This window comes from Sprattus sprattus (assembly GCF_963457725.1).
Source record: "Sprattus sprattus genome assembly, chromosome: 7".
Classification (NCBI taxonomy): Eukaryota; Metazoa; Chordata; class Actinopteri; order Clupeiformes; family Clupeidae; genus Sprattus; species Sprattus sprattus.
Genome location: NC_137926.1, coordinates 22,985,733 through 23,009,261, shown reverse-complemented (window position 1 = coordinate 23,009,261; position 23,529 = coordinate 22,985,733). Strand labels below are relative to the sequence as shown.

At 42.5% G+C, this 23,529-nt stretch overlaps 1 protein-coding gene across 1 annotated transcript; it reads right to left on the bottom strand.

Annotated features, from left to right (window-relative positions):
• Positions 1-4,439: 4,439 nt before the first annotated feature.
• Positions 4,440-20,524, bottom strand: nap1l4a (nucleosome assembly protein 1-like 4a). Its single transcript, XM_080841484.1, has 14 exons — positions 20,498-20,524; positions 18,166-18,215; positions 17,807-17,864; positions 16,919-17,063; positions 16,017-16,103; positions 15,526-15,648; positions 14,813-14,884; positions 14,446-14,585; positions 14,202-14,347; positions 7,426-7,448; positions 7,173-7,292; positions 6,957-6,989; positions 6,811-6,861; positions 4,440-5,669 (listed from the first exon to the last, which is right to left on the bottom strand). The coding sequence occupies exons 2-14, from the start codon at positions 18,191-18,193 to the stop codon at positions 5,631-5,633; spliced, it is 1,065 nt and encodes a 354-aa protein (XP_080697610.1). The 5' UTR covers positions 18,194-18,215; positions 20,498-20,524; the 3' UTR covers positions 4,440-5,630.
• Between the last annotated feature and the right edge of the window lie 3,005 nt (positions 20,525-23,529).

Genomic DNA, 23,529 nt, shown 5'->3' with positions numbered 1-23,529 from the left:
GATATGCTACCCTACTTTGCCGCTTCTGGACACAGACTATATGCAAAGTCAGCCTATCTATACCTACAAATGATGACAGCCTTACCTAAAACACATCCAGATGTCCACAATAAATTTGAGGAGGGATTTCATGTAGTGAGGCAGAGCAACAGGTATTGGGCTGGATTGTCCACTGATCTCATTATTGAGCAGGTGCTTATGAGAAGTGTAAAAACACATGGAGGCTTAACAAGAGGAAAAGGATTTACAGAGACTCAACGCTTGGTGTGGGTCCTTTCAATGCCAGCATGTGCAAACATCAACAATGCTATGCAGTCGTTCACGGGTGTCTCATATGAGACCAGCGACCAACATAAAGACCTGTCCAAGGCCAGGCAGACTAGAGATGTCAGTGACACTTTTGCCCTGGTCGGCTATCTCAAAGAGAAAGACCCATTCACTGAGAACCCTTCACTGCACAACATTGCTAATGGTATGACAGCCCAGCACAGAGTCAATGTTGAGAAATCAAGGGAAATTGGGTGCAAGATTTTGGAGTCTATGGTAGGGAAACCAGTGGAGGAATTCACCTTCAGGAAAGCTGACCAAGCAGTGACACTTGCATCTAGATCAACTGTCAAGATCAAAGGAGAGACAGTGGTAGTGGATCCACAGCTGTTATTCCAGCGGCTTGTAGCAGTGAGAGACCGTTGTGAAGATTTGCCATCATTGTTCAAGTATGAACTCTGCAGTCACCCACCTGCTTTGTTTGAATCATCCCACCTCTCCCTACAGGCAAACAAGGCAATTCTTGCCACTGCCCTCTGGAAATCTATCGACCAGCAGCAAAGACAACCCAGCAGTGAAGTCCAGCATGTCCTTGATGGGGGTGCATTACTACATCGTCTACCATGGCCACAAGGGTCCACTTATGACAGTGTGTGTGAAATGTATGTCAGATATGTAACACAGAAATATGGTACAGCTACTGTCATAGTCTTTGATGGCTACAAAGAAGAACCAACAATAAAAGACGCCACTCAACTGCGTCGAACAGGTGTTACTCCTGGTGTGATTGTACACTTCTCTGGTGACATGATCATCCAATCCAAAAAGGACCAGTTCCTCAACAACAAGGAAAACAAACAAATGTTCTTGGTTTATCTCAGCGCTAAACTTGAGAGGGCTGGGTGTATCACAGACCATGCAAAGAACGATGCAGATGTGCTCATTGTCCGAACTGCCATTGCCTCTGCCAGAACAAAAGACACAGTCTTAGTAGGTGATGATACAGACTTGTTGGTACTCTTGTTGCATCATGCTGATCTGAATGCACAGGAGCTGTTTCTGGCACCAGAACCAAAGAAAGCAACAAAAACAAGACGGATATGGTGCATAAAGCAGACGAAGGAGTTACTTGGTCCCAAGGTGTGTGACAATCTCCTTTTTATCCATGCCATTTTAGGCTGTGATTCTACATCTCGTCTATTTGGCATAGGAAAGGCAATGGCACTGAAAAAAGTAAAGAATGACACTAGCTTTCTCGAACAAGCTAAGGTGTTCAGCCAGTCACAGGGAAATGTGGGAAAAGGCATCATCATTGCAGCAGGTGAAAAAGCTCTGGTATCACTGTATGGGGGCGAAAAAGATGAATCACTGGATATGCTGAGATACAGGCGATTCTGTGACAAAGTGACTCAGAATTCATCTCCAGTGGAACCTCAAACTCTCCCTCCAACGTCAACTGCTGCAAAGTTCCATAGTCTTCGGGTCTTCTACCAAATGATGGAGTGGAAAGGGGGAAGTGAACGTATGGACCCAAAAGACTGGGGGTGGCATGTTTTGGATGGGAGATTTATGCCAATAATGACCGATCAGCCTGCGGCACCACCAGAAATACTAGATGTAGTCCGCTGTTGTTGCAAGAAAGACTGCAGCACAAACAGATGCACATGCAAAAAACATGGACTCCCTTGCACTGCTATTTGCGGAGAATGTCGTGGTACTAGCTGCACAAACTCACAGTTGCCTGACTTAACAGATGAATTTGACCCAGAGGGGAAGAATTAAACAAAGAACAAACCATGAACTGATATAGGGGGTGCCAGAACCAAGAGCCACAGAGAAGGGGTAGAGGATCCAGGCTGGATAAAAAAACTAAAAGAAAAAAAAAACATTACAAAGAAAATTTTAAAGAAAAAAAAACTAAATTTAAAAAAAAAAAAAACACCAAAAAAAGCCCTCCCCTGTTGTTGCTACCTTGTCGTGGTGGGGAGGCTTGTGTGCCTCAGTGACCCTGAAGACTATACTGGCGGGGGTTATACCCCTGGCAGGTACAACCAAGCCAGGCAGTTTTCAGGTTAGAGGCCAGTCTAAAAGCAGCATTGCCATCATCCATTGGCAGTAGAGATGCAAATTAGGACGTTTTTTTTGCAATGTTTTTTTTTCTTTTAGTTTTTTTATCCAGCCTGGATCCTCTACCCCTTCTCTGTGTATATTTGATAAGTGTGGAGCTCATGTGCATATTCAAATTCATTTCAAAAGAAACTTGTAATACAAAAGAAGTTACTTTTGATGTATACTTTTACTATCTAAAGTTTTATTGTGGTAGGAGTAAAGGAAAAAATTAAGCCCATTTGGGTGTATTTTGGGCATATTCGATAAGTGTATAGCTCATTTGCATATTAAAATTCATTTTCAAAGAAACTTGTAATACAAAATGTTTTACTTTTCATGGGTAGTTTCATTGTGTAAAGTTTAATTTTGATAGGAGTAAAGGAAAAAAATAGTCCCATTGGGATGTAATGTTGCACGGCCTTATGGCACACATCTCGGATTGATGAGAATTTAACATATTTCCTCAACTAGGATTTCTTAGGACTTTTAGTATGTTGTTCTGGACACCTCATAGAAATTATCTATGCTGAAAAAAATTCTATTACAATTAATTCTATTTTTGGCCCCAAAAAGGCTTACTAAAGAGGAGGAAGAAGAAGAAGAAGAGGAGCAAAGGTGTGTGCTGCCATTTCAGAGAATGGTGTGGTCACCCACATTCCCAGTCTTGGCCCATACAACACCCAGAAGCTGCTGGTGTTCTTGGACCTCCTGCACTCTGATCTTATCCCTCTACATGAGGGGTGTTTGGTAGGGCCTCACTTGCCTACATATGTCCTTGTGTGGGACAAAGTTAGCTTCCACCGAGGCCCGCTCATCAGGGTGTGGTTCGCTGCCCATCCAAGGATGCTGATAGTGCTCTAATCACCTTACTCCCCATACCTAAATCTTATCGAGGTTTTTTTCTGCATGGAGGTGGAGGTTCTACGAGCATCGGGTCCTTACCCAGAGGTCCCTTCTCCAGGCAATGGATGCTGCTTGTGTTGATGTCACAGCAGATCAGTGTAAGGGATGGTTGCGGCATGCACGCCAATTCTACCCCCGTTGCATAGCAAGGGAGAACATCAGATGTGATGTTGATGAAAATCTGTGGCCAGACAGACATGAGCACGAGGATGAGTAGGAGAGTGAGGACGAAACCTCAACTCCAGCTTTGCTTTACTTTCCTTCTGTATGTGTTGTTATAGGAGTGAAGGCTATACATAATTTTTGTTTTGATGTACTAATTGTTTGACAGTATATTGTGCTGTACACATTTTCTGTTTCTGTTTGGCAATTACTGTAACAATTCCCATGGCAGTATGAGTGCAATACAGTATGTGATGTGAAACCTTGTTGGTTCTCTTGAATTCATCGTTTTTCCGTTTGATACACATAGTATTCTGAAAAGAAAACATCTACTACAGTAACCATTCAGTGTCAAAGGACTAAGCCAAGATTGAAATATGCACATGAGGGATATTTCTGTGGTCCACTGCCATACTGACAAAACATCTAAATGTTTTGACCTGCAGTGTTTAAACAATGCCAAAGGTACTATTCATTTTGGGGGGACTGACTATTTGTATGAGAAAAGGAATTAGTTTTGACTGATGAGTTGCCTGTTTTGGGAGAGATATGACCTTTTGCGGGTGTGCCATAGAGTTGTGCTAAACCATCTAGCTTATTTTGGGGGCACTGACTATTTATATGGGGAAATGACTTGGTTTTGAAGCTTAAGTTAACTCTTTTGGGTGAGATATGACCTTTTTAAGGTGATCTATGTAGTTGTGCTGAACCATATAGGCTATTTTCCCAAATGCACTAAGAGTTTTGATAATGTAATTTCTGTTTTGTGAAATTACCCAAAGCAATGGAGAAAAACTGTAATATTGAAGTGTTGCACGTGTTTCATTGCTGCATTTGAATAATATTTTGTTTCTTCTAATGGTGAACAAGATGTTTTTGTTGCATTAGCTTTTGTGTGTTTTGCTACTGTCACAGCGTTTTACAATTCTGGTTCTCCATAATAACCTATGGAAATTAAATTTGATCACCAGTTGAGGTACAGAAAAGCCAATCACATGTTTTGCACAACTTTAAACTTTATTGAATATAGTTGTATGACTTGTAAGTATAAACTAAAAAATGACATTGCGTAACAAATCTGAGAGGAAACAGCTAAGGCCATCACTAGTTCATGGTCATAAATGAGTTTGTTACGGTATGAAGAGATCAGCTCAACTACCTGCCACCACGAGCCAGATAAACTGTCCCATAGTCACTGTGCATTTCAGGCAGACTTGCATATGAGTGAATTCACCACAAGCGCAGTAACAGAACTCGACAACCCAAGGTCAAAGGCATTCATGAGGTAACCTTTAGCATCCTGGCAGCGTATTATTGTTGAATGTTAGACAGACACAGATGGGCAGGGCCTTAATATCCACAATGACTTCCTGTGCAGGATAGCATGAAACCAAAACATTACCATGATGACACAGATGAGCGTAGACAGCACATCTTGACTATGACAAAAATATTGCCCTTTAAAGTGTCAAACTCTTCATAACTCTGACAGATCTACACTTAATGGGTGTGTTAAAAAACGAACTAACAAAAACATACAAATACAATACAATTCAAAAAAACGCTCTAATTTATCATTGTTATTTTAGAGATACAATTAGGCAGCACACAGATATCACTGAGCCTGACTAAGCAAAGGCAAAGGCAACACTCAACAGCTGATGCGTCTTTCCACACAACGCATCATACTGTCGTCAACTGTGGGCCACCGGCACTGGGAAAGGAAAACAACAACTCAAAAAACACCTTTCTTTAAATAGATACTGCAACACAGACAAGGAACGAGAGACAATAACATTTTTGGAACCATCTTTGGGTTCAGTTCTGCTTGAACTGGTGTAAAAGACCCTGAGAAAGAGATATGTCTGAAATGGAAGGATTTCAGAAGTGGTAATTTGACAGGAATCCCAGTGTCACATAGGCTTTTCACACCGGTTTACACATTTTCAGCACAAACTGTGGATGGTGGGTCTGAACGCAGGGTCAACATTGTCCAAAATCTCATTTTAAAGACAATAAACAACAACAAATAAACATAAATATAGACACAGTTACATATTTCTGAACAGTGTTTGGCTTGCTGATGCATTTTTGGGGGTAGGGGCTGCCTCCTGCGGAAGGACAAGATCCTGCTGTATCACGGGGAAGGGGGCCAGTTTGATGGACGGCTCAACAGTCCAATCTGCACCTTACTGCTGCTTGCACTCAGCAGGCTGGGGCTCGTTTGTCTGCGCAGGGAGGAGAGAGGAACAGAGAAAACAAACAGAGATGGAGAGTGTTGCAGAGAAGAGAGGACAAGAGAGGAGAGGAGGGATGTGGGATGAGATGAAACAGGAGGGGGTCAGTGAAGGGAAGAGGGTAAGAAAGGAAGAGATCAGGCCAGACTTTACAGTGAATATATCCAAGAACAGCCCACGTGGGTGGTGAATTCAATCAAGCCTGCATCTTTTAGACACTTGAATGGATTCTCCTGCTGGATCAGAGAGGGAGACGGAGAGGCGGGGGAGTGTGAGTGAGAAAGACCGAGTGAGTCAGCTGCGATGCTGCTGCAGGTGAAGACCATGAAATGCCATGACAACGCTTCACATGCTCAATGGGAAGCACGGTTCCTATTGGCCTCGCTCAGCAGATTAATTTCATTTTCTCCTGTGAGCAAATACCACTTCACCAATTACCTCTTTTACAGGTTCACTGCCAACTCAGTCATGGTGGAGAAATCCGACTAAGAAACTCAGTGGCAGTGTGTAGAAATACACCTGACTTAAACCGAACAAACTTGTGTGCAGTAGACTCACTCTTTGTTTCTCGTACACAGGGGGTGTGCGTGTGTGTGTGTGGGGGGGGGGGGCAGGGGGGGCAGTATCAGACTGTCAGAAGTTCTGCAGAATAGATAGACACATGAGAGGGGGAAAAAAGCCTGACAGAGGATGGGACAGGATGCCATCCTCCCGTCTCCCTTACCTAGAAACGCATGAAGGGAGAGAGGACTATGCCTGGATGGAAGGGAAAACAGAGGGAGGGAGAGGAACAAAAACAGCATAAATGTCAAGCAAGTCCTAACATGCAATTACGCTGTGATTTCTGAGTCATCTCTTCCACTGTGGCTACTCTGTGTGTGTGTGTGTGTGATTTGTGTGCATAGGTGTGTGAGTCTGTGTGTGTGTGTGTGTGTGTGTGTGTCTGTCTAATTTGGAAAAGGTCACACACAAGGCGTTGCATTAGTTCTTTCCAAACACACACAAAACACAGAGACAGCAGCACCTTAGGGGTTCATTGACAGAGTTATTATCAATCATCTGGTTTATTTACATACACTCCCAGACAGTTAATAACACCAACACACACAAAAACAGATGCGAGTGAATCTACCTTGGGGTCATCGTCATCCTCATCATCCTCATCGCCTTCTTCATCTTGCTCCTGAAACACACAACACAGAGTTGTGTTGATTAAATAAACACTAACTGTAATGCCACGAGTGAGAAAAAAAATATAAATCCCTTCAGACCACTCACCTCATCTCCCTCCTCGTACTCCTCCTCGTCGCACTGCAGGATAAACAGCACTGTGTCAAGTACAAAGCTCTAATATTCTCTAATATTAATAATAAAGATAATTCTATCATATATACCTCATATTTAATCTAAAGCAATTCAGTAAGTATTATGTATTATGCTGAGGTAATAAAAACAGAGCACAATGGTGGCATTGAGAGGGAGCTGGAAACATACACTCATGTCCTCCTCCATGGCCTCTCCGGTGAAGTACAGCACGGCTCTTGGGACTATTCTCTCACGGAAGAAATGGCCAACTTCAAAATCTGCGGCGAGAGTGAAGTCCAAGTCCTCATCCTAAGACCGATAAATCAAAACAAACAAACAAACCCAATCAACATTTATGATCTGCATGTGCTGATAGATGCTAGGTAATGCTACATCAAATGGCATCCATTCATTTCAAAACAACTCCAGAAGGCAGACTCACCACTTCACCATCTCCAGATGTTTCTAGACAGAGAAAAGAGAGGAATGACACCATTATTGTAGAAATACATTTATTTCATCATTAACCTTTGATTGGAAATGACAAGTTATCGGTAAAATTACGCTTATATTTTTTTATCAACAGCTACTATTAAAAATAAAATAAAGGTAAAATAAATATTTGATCATTGTGTGTGCTCCCTGAGAACTGAACCTAAGACTCTGTCAGAGAGGCCGAGCCAGGAACAGATGGATGTAGTGTTTGTGTGAACTAATGTAAATTACATGTAAAAATCATCACATGATGGCCTTTAACAGGTAGCAAAACATTTATTTGCAAGGCAATTTAACAAATTGCACAAACATGAACAATACAAAAACATGTCGTAACATGACTGATCAAACATCATGAAAACATCTGAGGCCTGCGCCCAAACCAATTACCTCACTTGAACTTCTTTATTATTTACATTAAGAGGTTTGAGCAGCAACGCAGGCTCTGTGCGGCATAGAGCTGCAACGATAAGTCGACAATTGTTTAAAATGGTCGACGTGGATTTTTATAGTCGACGCGTCATTTAATTAAAAATTATTATTATTTTATTTTAATTTTTTGGGCCAGATGCTAGGGCCGGATTAAAAAGCCCAAGCCCAAGCCGGGTAAACGGCCCGCGGGTCGTACTTTGCCCATGTCTGTTCTAGGACCAAGCTGATGCCTGAACAGTTACCAGATCAACATATCAAACCCTACCACCCAAACTTCAAACAGGCTTCCACAGGCTTAAAAGAAAAAGAATCTCTCATTGTTTGGGACGTGTCTTCTTCTGCCTGTGCTTTGAAAGCCCCTTGGTTAAACCTGGGCCTGCCAATGATGACATCAGACAGGTGGTGAGTTAATCACTTCCCTGCATCAAGCCCAGGGTTTTTCCTGCATAGAGAAAATTTGGGCACGCGCCTAAGCCGTTTTGCCGAGCACCTATGAAAAATCCTGGGCGCCTAAGGTAAAACAAAATGTGCACAATGAAAAAAAATAAAAATGTAATCTATGCGTCACGAGTCATGCTTGCAATGCCTGTCAGCGAATAGGTTCTCAATAGTATGTTCAAGAGTCCTACAGCCGAATCATCGTTCTGTTTTAATCAGTAACCTAAACGAGTTGATAAGTGTGTCTTCTTCTTGGCTGATCAATACGCAACTGAGTTGCGCGAATGGACAGAGCGGCCAGCTGCCAATCACTCAATCTGCGTATGCATCCTGACTGTCAGTCGGTGGTGATTTTGAGCATAACATTTCATTTTCGGTGTTCATAGCCTTTAATTTAATAAAATATCTGCAATGTTGAGGCCCTAATTGATTTGTCTACCCGTTTGAACGAGTAACAGTAGACCGCAGGACCTCGGGAGAGGCAGACAACCGCATTGGTTTATCAATGAAAGCTCAGCTCGTTCTGAGGAGATTTGCATCTCGATTATAATTACTGAATATTAATATTATCATTGATAAACCGCTGCGGTTGAAAATTGTCCTTCCACTGCGAGGAACAGCCTGACGTGCACGAACACACCTGTACAAATGCATATTCAATTTCCACTCAAAATGCTGAAAAAAAGTTTGATTTACGATTTCCAACGCAGCCTCCATTGGTATTCTGAACCTGGAATGATAATATACAGTGTAGGCACGAAGAAAATAAAAGTAAATTACAAAAACACCTGGGAATAAATAGCCTACATTGATAAGAAAATAGGTATAAAGTTATATGTGGTCGCTATAACTTCTATTGGAGCAGCCATCGCACTGAATCACTCGTGCAATGCATGTCCGCGAATATGTTTAATAGTATTTTTTTAAATACAGCCGAACCCTCGTTCTGTTTTGATCAATAGTAATCGCGCTGATAGAAAGATCGCGTGTGTCTTCTTGTCTGATCAAGACGCAACTGTGTTGCGCGCGAACAATAGCTTGCTTCTAAGCAAGCACCTATTATCAACCTGCGGAATCCTGACTTCATCAGTTGGCGGTAATTGGCGTGTAAATTACCGTGAACTTGTGAAATCATTTTACCAGGCCACCAAAAGGCGGAGGGTGAAATGTTCACAGGCTGGTTGTGACCTCTGTACCCGACTTTAGAATAAAAAAAAAAAAGAATATTTTTCCGCAATTGAGTCTTCCTTGGTTTACACACATCAGCACTTTCACATGACTAAACGAGAACTATTTAATAAACTACATGCATTGCACGAGTGATGGAATTATTGTCAATCTATTAGCTTATTTATTTGAATCTAAAGTGGAAGCAAATGAGGAAGCAAATTAAATTCCTCAAGCATAGCCTCCATTATTTCTGAAATGGTAAAAAAAAACAAAAAAAAAACATAGATATCTGCTAATAAGCCGACACGTTAATACAGTCTGTTTTTTTGGGGGGGAGCACCGAAGACCCATTTTGACCAAGGATAAACCCTAGCCAACCACAAGTGAGGCACGCCTCACAGGTGAGTGCCATGGAAACCACCTTGGCAACCTATTAACAGCTCAGACAACTATGCACATCCGGCCGCTTGAGCGACGTGATGGAGCAGCCGCCTAGCGTCACACTTTCAAACACACACCTACTTTCCCACAGTCTAACCAGGCAGGGCTTCATTCCTCAGGCAAGCGACAAACTCTGCTAAGGTTAAGTGGCCATGCCTGAGTCAATGAAGTGACGCCTGGTTACATTTCCTGAATGACAATGCGCAAATTTAGTTGTGGGCCGGTCTAATGAAATTCCTTTCGCTTGGGAAGGCACCTGATCACACCTTCCAACAGACTCGACAGTCAAGTGGTTGGTATGCGGCTTGGGGACAGAGACCAGGCGCGTGTGCGCACACATACACACACACACACAAATTGAATGTCACAGAGCTGTGGGTTTATCAGTGAAGAAGTGATTGTCGTAGCCTACCATTGCGCCGATCAGCAACCTACATTTATTTCAAGATCCAACTGTTTTAATAAATCCACCACTGTCTATGATAATTAATATGTGTTCTATCCATTGACGTTACGCAGAATTAGCAAGATAAGTCAAATTCCCTAGAACATAAAAACACCAACCAGGTTCTATAAATAGAATGGCTCATTACAGTAACTCCTGCTCTGATACAACATCATTAAGGTTACCTCAGTTTCTTAGTATTCCTTGTGGCATGTTTGTAATGTGTATCTGTGGTCATGGACAGAAAAGGTTAAGCAGGCACTGACAGTCTGCTGGAGATTCCACAGACTTCAACCACAATATTGGCTGACTAACAAACAAGGCTGAGACATCTGTACGCCAACCTGCTAATTATACACATTTCTTCTCATCAATGTTAAGATACCTGCTAACCAGTGATGGAAACTATTGATGCAATCAATTAAAATATGTACCCAAACATCTATCTGATAATCTCTTCTAGCTATGAATGTCATTATCAATTAAATCAATTACCGAGGTGTGTGTCTGTTTCACTCAGGTATCTGACACCAAGCACATTCACTTGCCTGTGTAGCATCTCCCCTTAATAATAAGGAATGATGAAATAGCAGCTAAAAACTCAACAACTCTGCTGCCCTCTCATGGTACACATCTACATCTACATCTACTGCAACCACTACAAGGCACATCACAACAACTCCCCCTGTTAGACACTTCAGAGTACTGCAGGGACAAAGGGCGCTTGAAAGACCTCTAGAAACAGAACAGCCATGAGGTTGGCAGAGACATCCCAGAGGGAGGGAGTAATGGTGCGTGACTGGGAGAGAGAAACGTAACAAAATCTCCAAACTTGTCGATGCATCATGCATTTGGACAACCCATGCATTGGTACCCAAATTCGCCTACTGTATAAATCTCGGTTGAGTGTCCTTGGCCTTAGTGATGACCCACATCTCCAAAGCAACCAACTGGACTACAGCAAGAGGTGACTGTGCAGTAAAGAGCACATATTAAGATCAAGCTCTCAAAAAGACTACCACAGTCTGCAGAGGCTTAAAAGGCCAATGACAGGCTAGACATTCAGAAACTGCAGACAAAAAAATAAAAAATAAAAGAGGGCCTCCTTGCAGCATAAGGTTTGACTGAACTCAGATCAGTTACAAACCATAGAACACATCTAAAAGGCATTTGCATGGTTATCCAATTCACCTCGTACGACTTCACGAGAGACACGCCCTTTCTAATCTGATGATCGTACGACTCACCTCTACCTGCATGGTTCTACGAGGGGCTGTGGAGATTACCAACGGTTTATTATGATGTTACAAGGCCATTACATCATCAACAACAAACTATAAAATAAGAAATCGTTTGTTTTTATCCGTGTATTTTCAGTTAATGATCAGAGGCTGTTGTTGTGAAATGAATTACTAACGACAATGACCAAGCTCGCGGTTATTGCCGAATATTTCTATTATTATACCACACAAACAGTCTGCTTTTTTCCGTCTACAATTCAGGTTATTTTACAATTTAATCATTTACACTGAATGCTCTGCTAACTCAAACACAAAGAGGCTGTTCGAAAACCAAGAAATGTTTTTATTATTGCTGTAATTAGACGACGTCTCCCTATGCTTTATATGCGGCGAGAGCCACGATAGAGCAAGGAAGAAGGGAGATGTCGGTTTTCCTCCTGCATCGCCGCTGGTGCCCTTCATAGTTTTTTTCATTTTTACAAACTTGTCCCTGATCTTCCTCCAACTCCTACTGCACTCCTGGACCTCCAGCCCCAGGTTTCCAGCGAGATTTTTTTTAAAACGGAGGTGCTGTCATAGGGAACGAAACAGGAAACGTCATTTTAGCCAGGGGTGTCGGACAGCTCGGATCGGATAGTCGGATCGGATAGAGAGAAAATTCAAGCGGTGCTCCAGAGGCCATCCGACAGCCTCGGATGGCTCTCCGAGGTGCTCAAAGGTGTGGTCCCACTTCAAGGAGGGCGTTTAAGGGCGTGCCTCGTGAGATCGGAGAGCACGATCGGACAAGCATGTGAGCACCTTAAGCCTTCCTGGAACGTAACTAGTAGAACACAGGGTTTAAAGCAAAAAAAAATCCTGTGCCTGAACTTTTTTTTAATGTGGTTGAGTGCGAGGGGGTGTGTGGTCCGGTGGTGCACACATTTACAGGGTCAAAAAAAAAAAAAAAAACATTTAGAAATGAATGATGGCAGATTATGGTGGGACTTTTGAAACTGCAATCCCAAGAAGGTCAGCAATAGTACTCCACCCCACTACAATATGGTACTAACACATGTAGCATTTACGATTTCTCTTGATATCAAGTTTTGCTGCTAAGCTTTGTCCTTGGAAGATTTCAAGATGACCTACAATCATAAGGTGACATGTTATAAGGGTATGTGAAATTCAGTCAGTGGAAGAAGATTTGATTTGCAACCATTTCATTGAGGATCTATGAAAAAGGACAGTGATCCACTTTTTAAACCGTTGAAGTGCAACAGTGTAGATAATACACGTAGATAATACAGATTTATATTGCAACAGTTCCATAATTACTTTGTTCAAAAGAAATAATCGTAAATTAAAATGTACATATTTTATTCTAGCAGTAAGTGCTGAGGCATTGGCTATATTCATGTTCCTGCCTGGCAAGTGTTACGTTTTGAATGCATTGTCATCTTCATCCAAAAAACGAACGAGGACATTGTCTATGTTGTTGTTGGTGAATTTGTCGACATTTAAGAAAAACATGCCGTTTTTTAGCTTTTCCGAAATACGTCTTTTGGACTCTGGTGTTATGCCATGTGTTAAAATAGCTGGCATGCTGATTGGATATTGACAGTTTATTCAAAGCAATTTTGACTTCAGCGATTTTTTGGCATATATTCAACAGGGGTTGGGCGAGCCTGGAAGACAGATTGTGTTCTGCGATGAACGTACACAAGCGTATTTCAGGGCACATTAACGGTCAGTTATTGATGCTGGTACATCATATGTGGTTGTAAAAGCGTTGTGTGTTGGATAGCGCGAACTGCTCTATGAGCGGGTGATGAAGTGGAAGCACTGGAAGCACTTTTCCCCCGCTAGTTGCATACAGAAGCTTTCTTGAGCTCAAGAGAGCACCTGCTTCTCTTAACTTCTTACACCGGCTACCAAAAGGCTTACCGTCCTTCCCCATCTCTTCTATCCATGCCCAGCGCCATGTATTTTTCAATCCTTTATCAACTAGGAGGGCATCATCCCAAGGATTCTTGAATTTACTCTGCTTCGGTGTGACAGTATCTCTACGTTTGTCTCTACGTAGCATAAGGCAGAGCCATATAGAAAAGCCGGTGCTGAAAGCACATTTTCACAAGACCCGCCCCAATCTACTTCTGATTGGCTAATAATGTTATTTTGAGCGCCTGAAAGTTGTGCTCCTTTCATATCATTGGCAGACGAACTCATAAACTCGAAAGTAATGGTGATGATATCGAGACGTGTGTTAAAAAAAATTATATATATATATAATTATATTAGACTTTTTTTCCGCAGCCAAACGCCACACGCCGGAAATCCGGCACGGTGCCGGAATGCTTTAATCCCTGAGAACAATGTGCCAACAGCACCAAAGCAGCACCTGGTTTGATTCCCATGTCAAATACACATACTGAGTAGATAAAATAACCTACTCCATGAATAAATGTAAATGTTTAGGGTGATGTCAAAAAGTGAATGGGAAAAGTGAGCCACTCAAGGTCTTCCATAAGCTTGGGTGTGTGCAGGCATGTGATCGCCGGAGGGCACCTCAGCCCTTACCTTTGATGGGGTTGAAGAAGTTGAAGAAGGAGTCCTGTGGGATCTGCTTGGTGACGGTGCGCGTGGTGCCCCTGCCCTTGTGCTTCTGCTTCTTCTTGATGGTTTTCACCGTAACGTCTTTGCCTTTCTGCCAGCTGATCTGGCATCTGGGAGAGGACAAGGAAAAGAAGAGTTATTCTTTTTTCCTGAACTATTGTTTTTTTTTTTTTTTTTAAATCAAAGTTGAGTCAGAAAGTCTTCTTACCCCTCGCAGTCCACAATCTCAGTGCCCTCGAAGGAGAAGGGGTCTGCAGCATCTGGCTCAGCCTTCATCTTGTACAGCTTGGTGAGGACTGTGTTACTGAAGTAGCTGTTGGGCTCAAAGTGGAACTCCAGTGTGAAGCTCTGTTTAGAGAGAAGCAACAACCATTAGCTCATCATTTCTGCTGCAACATAATTCCTCCTATAGTGACAAGCTAATAAGGTCAGTCAATGTTCAGTTATCTCCACTGAGACCTAACCTCACTTTCCCTATGCAATTGGTGAATAGCTTGTGGCAAACATCATTGATAATTGAAGGGGGGGGAAATAATAATCAAGCAATAAATCAATCTTTCCTCTAAATTACTTACCATTGGCTGTCCATGTTCAGAAAACTTCACAGTGATATCCTGCAGGTGCTTCAGAATTGGATCGTCATGTTCCTGTTTAGAGGAAAGGCAGAATCATTTGAGAGAGTGTACTACGTAACATAACTTGAGTGATTGCTGGTTCTACTCCTACCGACTTAAATGCTCTTGTAAGGGCAAATGTTACACCCAGGATGCTGCGCTTGTCTAATGAGCATCGCTTAGCACTGCCGTCTGTGCAAGTACGGCAATCCAGACTATTCTCATTTGTAGTTCCACGTTGGTGGAACAAACTGCCTAGCACTACCAGAGCAGGAGCATCCCTCTCTACCTTTAAGAAGCTCTTGAAGACCAAACTCTTCTGAGAGCACCTCCCTTCCTAGCTTGCACTTCAACTAGTACTTAACTAGTAATTCTTTTTTCTATTTCTTATGTAAAATAGTATTTATTGTTACACTAGTTCTATATTGCTCGTTAAGCCATTGTGGCATGATACAAATCAACTGTTCTATCTCTGTATGTCTTATTTTTAAAGAACTTCCTGTATGAGGCAACATGTTTAGAGAGATACAGTATATCTTGTCAATTATACTCAGGAGCCTTCTGATAAATATTTTCCATTTTAAATTCCAGTTTTTACTCCAGGAACTTTCTGACATCTCTGTGCACATTGGTGAAGAAACAAACTAGACAGGGCACCATGGCTTAGGCCTGACCTGCAGCATCTCGCTGAGCATGGGAACGTTCCGGAAGATGGTGAGCCAGAACTCTGGGATGCCCTTGGGGGCCTCTCCAAGTTCACTCTTCTCCTCCAGCACAGCCTTCTTCTTTAGCCCCTCCTGAGGAACACATTGCAAACACAAGGACATTTATGCTACTGATGTGCTATGGTGCTTCACAGGAATCGCGCCTATCGAGAAGCTGAAGACCATACATTTCAGTCCCTGGTACCAGTTCCTGTGGATTTATTGCTCATTAAGCAATTACGGACAAATTCTACATTTCAGGGTACAATTTAGTACCCTAAACACGGATGAGCTATTCATTGGTGGTTAGTTAAGCAGAGGTCATATAGACTCATGGATGTAACCATGTTATGTTCACATGATAACATTTAGGGCAAGTTAGACAAGCTTATCATCAATCACAACCACTAGGCCCACAGAATCTATGCAAGTAAATAATCAATAATTATACAAATCCTCACCGTCAGATCTTCATCTTCCTCTCTGTCACTGTTCCATTCACACTCTTCATCTGTGGGTTCCACTGCTCCGGTCACCACGGTTCGTCTCTGGAACACAAACAAACCAAAAATCGGTTATTCTTTTTTTCTGTAAAAACACACACACACGCATGTGCATGCTGTCTCTCAGGGGGAGACCACACACACACAACCAAATTATACCAGCAATGCTTCTTACCTTTCAGGCATGCATAGGCACTCCACAGTGTGAATCAATAAAGCACAGACAGCTGAATAACCTCAACTACATTGATCGCGAAGGACATGTACTGAAACAAATACCTAAAATCCAACATGTGGCAGGCATTGCTATTCTTTCCACAGGGAAATAAATGGTCTCCCAAATGCACATGCAGCTGTGGACAAGTAGTATTTTTATTCCTGTCCTTGTATGCTACTTGCATACTTAGATTTTTACAGTATCATATAGTAAACTGTCATCAGTGGACTGCCACACCAGAGACACAGATCTTCAGCAGTAGTTCCTCCAGTTGGTTTCTGGTTGGAACCAGGCAGCTTGTCCCCATCCCTGGAAATAGCCCAGTAATGAACTGGCTACTCGTTGGAGATGGGGGATGACAATGTAGCACTGATGTGTTGCCTCTGCTGGGTTGAAAACACCAAGGGGAAGGCAGCACACATCTGTGCATTAGACTAAAGGTCTCATCATGAAATAACAGCTCATCGATAGCAGTTTGCAGCTCAGCCACAGGCCGCTTCTAGTCTACATGACTTTGCCCACCCATGCTCTCTGTGTTGACTGAACTCTATTCAGTGGTTAAGAATGCAGGCAGCAGCAGAGAGCAGAGGGCCTGGTGTGGCAAGGCTGAAACTGAGATCACTGGTGGTGGGCGGGTGGTTACCTTGTTAAACAGTGGCTGGTAGAGAACGGCGTACTTCCTCTCTAGCTCGTGGATTTCTTCGTAGAACTTGGCCTCAATGTGAGCGCACTGCAGCTGCAGTTTTTTCAGGGCGTGAACCCTCCTCTTCACTGCCTTAGGGAGAACGCTGAGGGGGGAATACATGTTTGCTGAACTGAACTGAAGAAGCACAGATTCAATGGCAAGAAAGTGCAAGATCTTAGGTCCATTTTAGGATTTTACAAAGCCTGACCATTTACTCTGCGGTACTCTTAGGCCATGTTCAGATTGCAGGCAAATCAGATTTGTTTCTCAAATCAGATATTTTGAGATGACTGTCCGCACTATTTATTATTTATTACAAATTAGTTATTTGCAAGGGATCAGATGGATTTGTGTATCCAGACATCACAAATCTATCTGCATGGGTTGCTGCTGTAACAATGTAGAAGTAGTTAAGTAGCAGCATGAATTCCAGCACTTCCGTCACTCTGGATTTGATGTTGTCGTTGTGTGTCGTGTTGCGAGTGACGCAATAGATACTTTGAAATCCAATCTGAGTGGCCAGAGTGTCCGGACTGAAAGGCATGTGTTGAAATTTGATTGGAATCGTGTTTCAAACCACCTCCAAATGTCGGATTTCATATGTTTTTTTTTTTTACTATCCAGACTTCCAAAAATCAATCTGGAAACTCCCTGGATACCAACAAATGGACTCGGGCTGGTAGTCTGAACAAGGCCTTAGTTTCATGACAAGTTTGGAATCTTTCAACGGACTTTTAAATAAGTTTGATCAACTATCAAACTTTCAAGGGTAAATACTAGGCTGAACATTTATGCAACGTAGCAAACAAATAACAACAGACTTCTGATGAGCCAAATGTTTCTTACCTCTCAATGGAAGGGAACCCTTCATTTGTATCGCCTGCCATTATCAGCTCAGCCTTACCTGTCAAGCAAACAACACATTCGTTTTAGTGAATCTGCCATTAAATGTTGGGCAAAACACAGTTTGCTCAACTTCTAGAGCGGAAATATTTTTGAACACCAAAATGTCCAGTAAGCCTTACCTAGGATAACTTGTGTTTTAGCCTTGTGGCCTCAAGGCCTACGCATTTTTATGCTTGCCAAAAAAATTGTGCTGCCACATTAACATGCAAGTCAAACAGTGGCTTTGCCTCACATAGACATCCCATTTTCAAATCAAGAAGTTGATTTACACAACAAATGATACAATGTCCTCAACTTACCTTTACCCTCTCCTTTTCTTCCGTCCATGTTTAAGTTTCACCCCCTTCCACTGCGAACACAAAACGCAAATAAGACATTTTTCAAAGGAGAGGAGATTGTGTCTGCACAGGAATCCCACATCGCACCCAGTTCTGACTCGTGTGTAGTTATTCGACACTTCCTGGGCCACAACCGACTTCGAGTGATGCAACAGCTGTTTAAGTAAACTCCATATAACTAAGGAATTTAGGTTTTCACTTACGACAAACCTGAATAAAATGTGTCGAACGAATATCTGAAAATGAGCCAACTAGCTATGACGTCGTCCTTGGTCATGTAGTGTCTAGGTTTGTCAGCCAGCCCCGACAGCAATCTAACTTATCACTGTGAAAGTTAACAGTATGATGTATGACCCATGTGCATGTCATTTCACTAGAAAACAAAACAGCCTTACTGCGAGCTAACGTCAACTGAGTAAAGCACGGTAACGACAGCTGTGCCAAAGCATGAGCTGGTTAATGTTACATATCTGCAGCCGGTTGCACCAGTCGAACGTAAGGTGGATCGTAAGTTAGGGCGTAAAGTTCTCCTTAACCCTATGTTCGACGTAGCTAGTTTCAAACTAAAGGTGTTCTAAATTTGGGTTGCACCACCGTAACTTAAGTCTTAACTTAACTAGTAGTTCGTAAAGTGTACCAGTGTCGCATTTAATGACGTTAAGACAATTTCAAGCCAATCATTATTACAGATAACAATGTAAACAGGAAGTACCGGCGAGTTTCTTTACACGACATGTGTTGAGTTAAGACGCGTTTAGCACCCGAAATGAGAGGGCAAAACAGTTCAACCGTCATTTATTCTCTAAATTGACATGACTGCCTGGCCACCCTAGGGCGGTATATGCGTGAGGTTAAGCTATTTGATGGCGGATTTTTATAATAAATTGCAGCTTATTGCTGCTTTGTATACGTTGTGTGTCGTGAGTTTTTGTCAGAGTTAGCCATTGTTCACACACATTATGGTTTGTAGTAGCTGGGGTGGAATTGTTTTTTATCCCTCGAGGAGGTAAGTTGAGTTGTTCAGCAAATATTTTCACGTGAAGAATGTTTTAACCGAATTAACACTGCTACAGATCGAACCACTCTACAGACGGTAGACTTGTGGACATGGACTGAGTCACCAGGTTCTGAAAAGAACCAGTGGCAAAATATCTCAGAGCCAAACACACTTGCATCTATGGACTTAGAGCCCAATTTCGGTTTGTGTTGTGTCGCAGGTCGTTGGCAAGAAGATTGGTTATTCTTACCAATTCGGCTCGGCGAAACCGAAATCGTGTATATAAATCAACATCGTCGTACTCGTTAAATGGATCTACACGGTCACGGACAATCCGTTCGCGACGCAACCCGCGTTGAAACTCCTCTTCCCATTGCTCGAAACGAATAGCCATCTTTTGTTTTTATTTTTTAACGTATTTAGCGGTCTTTAATACAGACTCTTAATCGCATGACATGGAACTTACACCAACTAGTTGGGAGGTGTAAAATCTAAGTTAGGACTTAGCGTTACGTTGGAACTATCTGCTTGGTGCAACTGCCATTTTTTTAGTAGAGTGTAAAGTCGAACGTAGGGGCAATCTACGTCCATCGTAGCTTAAGTTAGAACTTACGTTCGACTGGTGCAACCGGCTGCTGGCCTTAAAATATCGGTGCAAGCTTAAACGTACCAAGCAACTGCTAACTTGACAGATACCTATAATTTTGCTAGCTGGCTTGACGTGGAATAACGTTAAAGGGTTAAAGTTATGTCACAGTGTATTAATGGAGCAGATAGACATCTTGCCAATAGGTCAAATTATCAAAAGTTACAATTAAGTTACGCATTCCGCCAAAGTTAGATAGCAAGTGGATGTCTCAGTCATTATTAAGATTAACACCGAGCAATCGCTTTAGCGATATTAGATAGTTAAGTTATCCGAAAGTTACATACAACTTTACTGACATTTATTTTCAATGGTCCTAATGTCACCCGCAAGACGACAATATATCAACTTCTGTGATTCCTGGTGTTAACTTCTATACCGACGTTATCAACAGACACAATTTTTCTCGACACTAAAACCAAGACTGTCTATTCTGTTAAATGCCCGCATAGAAACCTCGGGCACATGGAGACTGTCACGTTGTGACAGCATCTCTGAACTAAAGGACAAGAGTCGTGAAACTCAGCCCAAACTAAACAAAGTTACATCCGACATTGTTGATCCTTATTTCAGTGCCTTGCCAACGAAAATATAACATTTTAGTATACCTTGTAACTTCACTAATGTTCACAACCTCTCCACCGACCTACCTCACGTTTTCGCCGCAAAGAGCGCAATGCACTTCTTACCATACACAATTCTCATTGGGCACGCCTGACTGTACTTCATTCCGATTGGCTGACTATTGAACATGTTAAAACAAGTAGGGGCGACCGACATTGTGCTGTGGTTTCTCTATGGGTTGGCTGTATATGTCATCCACCATAAGTAACGCAGAGTAATGACATAAATATATATACAGTATTGATTTTTTTATTCTCAAGTGTGTCATTATTTAAGCCATTTCAATTACGAGAGTACGTATATAGATTAAGAGGATTCCTCATATTATCTTAATTAAACTGAAGCACGTTCTTAATATGATCATTGTAGAAATAGGCTAAATAATTCCTTTTCTTTTTACGTTTTGGAACATTCTGAAGAGCCGTATAATAAAATAGTGTAGGCTATCAAGAGTATAGGGTATGAGAAGGGGGGAGGGGGAGACAATGAAACAATTTTTCCTCCGAACTTTTTATTTTTGTTAGATCATTTAAGCAAAAGTCATTCAATTGAAGTATCATAGACATAAATATATTCCAGAAAGCTTTAAAACTACCCCTTTGTTGATCTCATAGCTAGGAGAAGTGATGCAGATGAGATATAGATATGTGAAGAGACATGGGACACCCAAACCTGAAGAGATGTGCTTATGACAGGTTCAAGCACCCATAGGTTTCATTATCCTTTATCATGCCCACCTTCCTTTGCCCAAGATTGCAATGTTTGATGCAAGTGCTGGACTGTGCCTCTTGCAATATGTCAACGATCCAGCCTGGTCATTTTAGGGCCGGATCCGTTGCTCGTTGTTGTGGGCGTGCCCTTCCCTTTCCCCAGGCCCTCCTCTTTGCAGCGGAGGAAGACTGGCCTGAGGAGTTAATGAAAGGGACCCGACTTTGGAGGGTGGTGTGCAGGCTTACCTCATCCCATCCTCTTCGGCCAGACGGGAGGCAGAGGCCAAGGTGATAGACAAGCTGTTCGCGGTGGCCACTCAAACCCCCACCACTTCGCACAATGTCACTCTTCTGCTGGCGTTCCTGTCGGAACTGGCCTTCCTTTACCCCACGAGTGTGCTGGAGATGGTGTAAGTGAGTCACTTGGCGGGGGGCAGCACTGCATCTAGCGACTGTGGAATAAGACTGTAGTGGCTATGAGCCAGCAGTGGTTGTGGCTGACTGCAATGCCCGAGGCGCAGAAAGCGATCCTGCTGAACGGACCCGCGTGCCACCAGGAGGTCTGTGGTACGGACTCAACAACACTACGGGGCCTCCAGTCACTTAAAAAAGATTGCAGGCGCCTCTCCTATTGGTTGAACAGACTGCTGACCCGACTGCACTGGAGAGTAGCAATGCTGTTACAGACATACAGTCATGGACAAAAATATCGACTTTCCTCAACTTTATAATGGGTAGAACCAGTGGCGCCTGCAGCCGTACGGCTGTACGCACTGTGCGTACCTTCTGCTACGCGAGAAGAAGAAAAAGAGAGCCTGGCCAGTGCACAAGGCACAAACAAACGAATAGTGATTAAAGCACAAACAAACGCTTACAAAAGTTTTCTGACACACGCTGTTCCCAGCACGACGCATGCATTGCCACTGTAATTCAATATTATGAACGCATATTACAAAAGGGAAACTGCAGACAGAGGGGCGTTGGTGGCTCTCTGCGTACCTCCCCAAAAAAATCTGCAGGCGCCCCTGGGTAGAACCCCCTTAAAAATAAAGAAATACAAATATCTGAAATCAATTGCTTCCTGTAACCATTAATGAGGTGTCTTACACCTCTCTACTGTAATTTCGGACCACTCTTCTTTTGCCAACTGCTCCAGGTCTCTCACATTTGAAGGGTGCCTTCTCCCAACTACTGATTTGAGATCATGCCCCAGTTGTGATATGGGATTAAGATCTGGACTCATCTCGGACACTTCAGAACTCTCCAGTGCTTTGTCTTAACCATTTCTGGGTACTTTTTGAAGTGTGCTATGGGTCATTGTCCTGCTGGAAGACCCATGTCCTCTGACGGAGACCCAGCTTTCTGACACTGGGCCCTACATTGCGCCCAAAAATGATTTGGTAGTCCTCCGATTTCCTGATGCTATGCACACAGTCAAGGCATCAGGTTCCAGAAGCAGCAAAGCAACCCCAAAACCGGTCCAGCTCCACCATATTAGCCTGTAGGGACAGTGTTCTTTTCTTTGAAGGCCTCATTTCGTTGTCTGTAAACTGCTTTACCAAAAGGCTCTACTTTGGTCTCATCTATCTAGGACCCTCCCAGAATGATTTTGGCTTCCCCAAGAAAGTTTTGTCAAAGTCAAGTCTGGCTTTTGTACGTCTCTGTGTCAGCAGTGGGGTCCTCTGGGTCTCCTACCATAGCATCTCATTTCATTCAAATGGCGACGGATAGTGCAAGCTGACACCGTTGTACCCTTTGTCTGCTGGGTAGCTTGAATTTATTTGGAAGTTGTTCTAGGTTATTTATCCACCATTCAAACAATCTTTTGTTGCATTCTGTCAACAATTTTTCTCTTCCTTCCACATCCAGGGGGGTTAGTGACAATGCCATGGGCTGTAAACTTGTTGATGACACTGCGCACAGTGGACACAGGAACATTAAGATCTCTGGGGATGGACTTGTAGCCTTGAGATTGTCCATGCTTTTCTACAATTTTGGTTCTCAAATCCTCAGACAATTCTTTGCTCTTCTTTCTTTTCCCCATGCTCAGCGCGGTATACACAGACACACAACACAAAGGTTGAGTCAACTTTGCTCCATTTTAACTGGTTGCAAATGTGATTTCTTTATTACCAGCATCTGTGGCTCGCCACAGGTGAGTTTAAATAAAGATTAAAGGAGCATTACATGCTTAAAATACAATTATTTCTTAAGGGTGCCAATAATTTTGTCCGGCCCTTTTTTGAGTTTTATGTGGAAAGTCAGATTTGGCATTATTTTGCCAGATTTTTTGTGTTTTTCCAATTCAAACTAAGTAAATAAACATGTGAATACAAAAGCATTTGTAA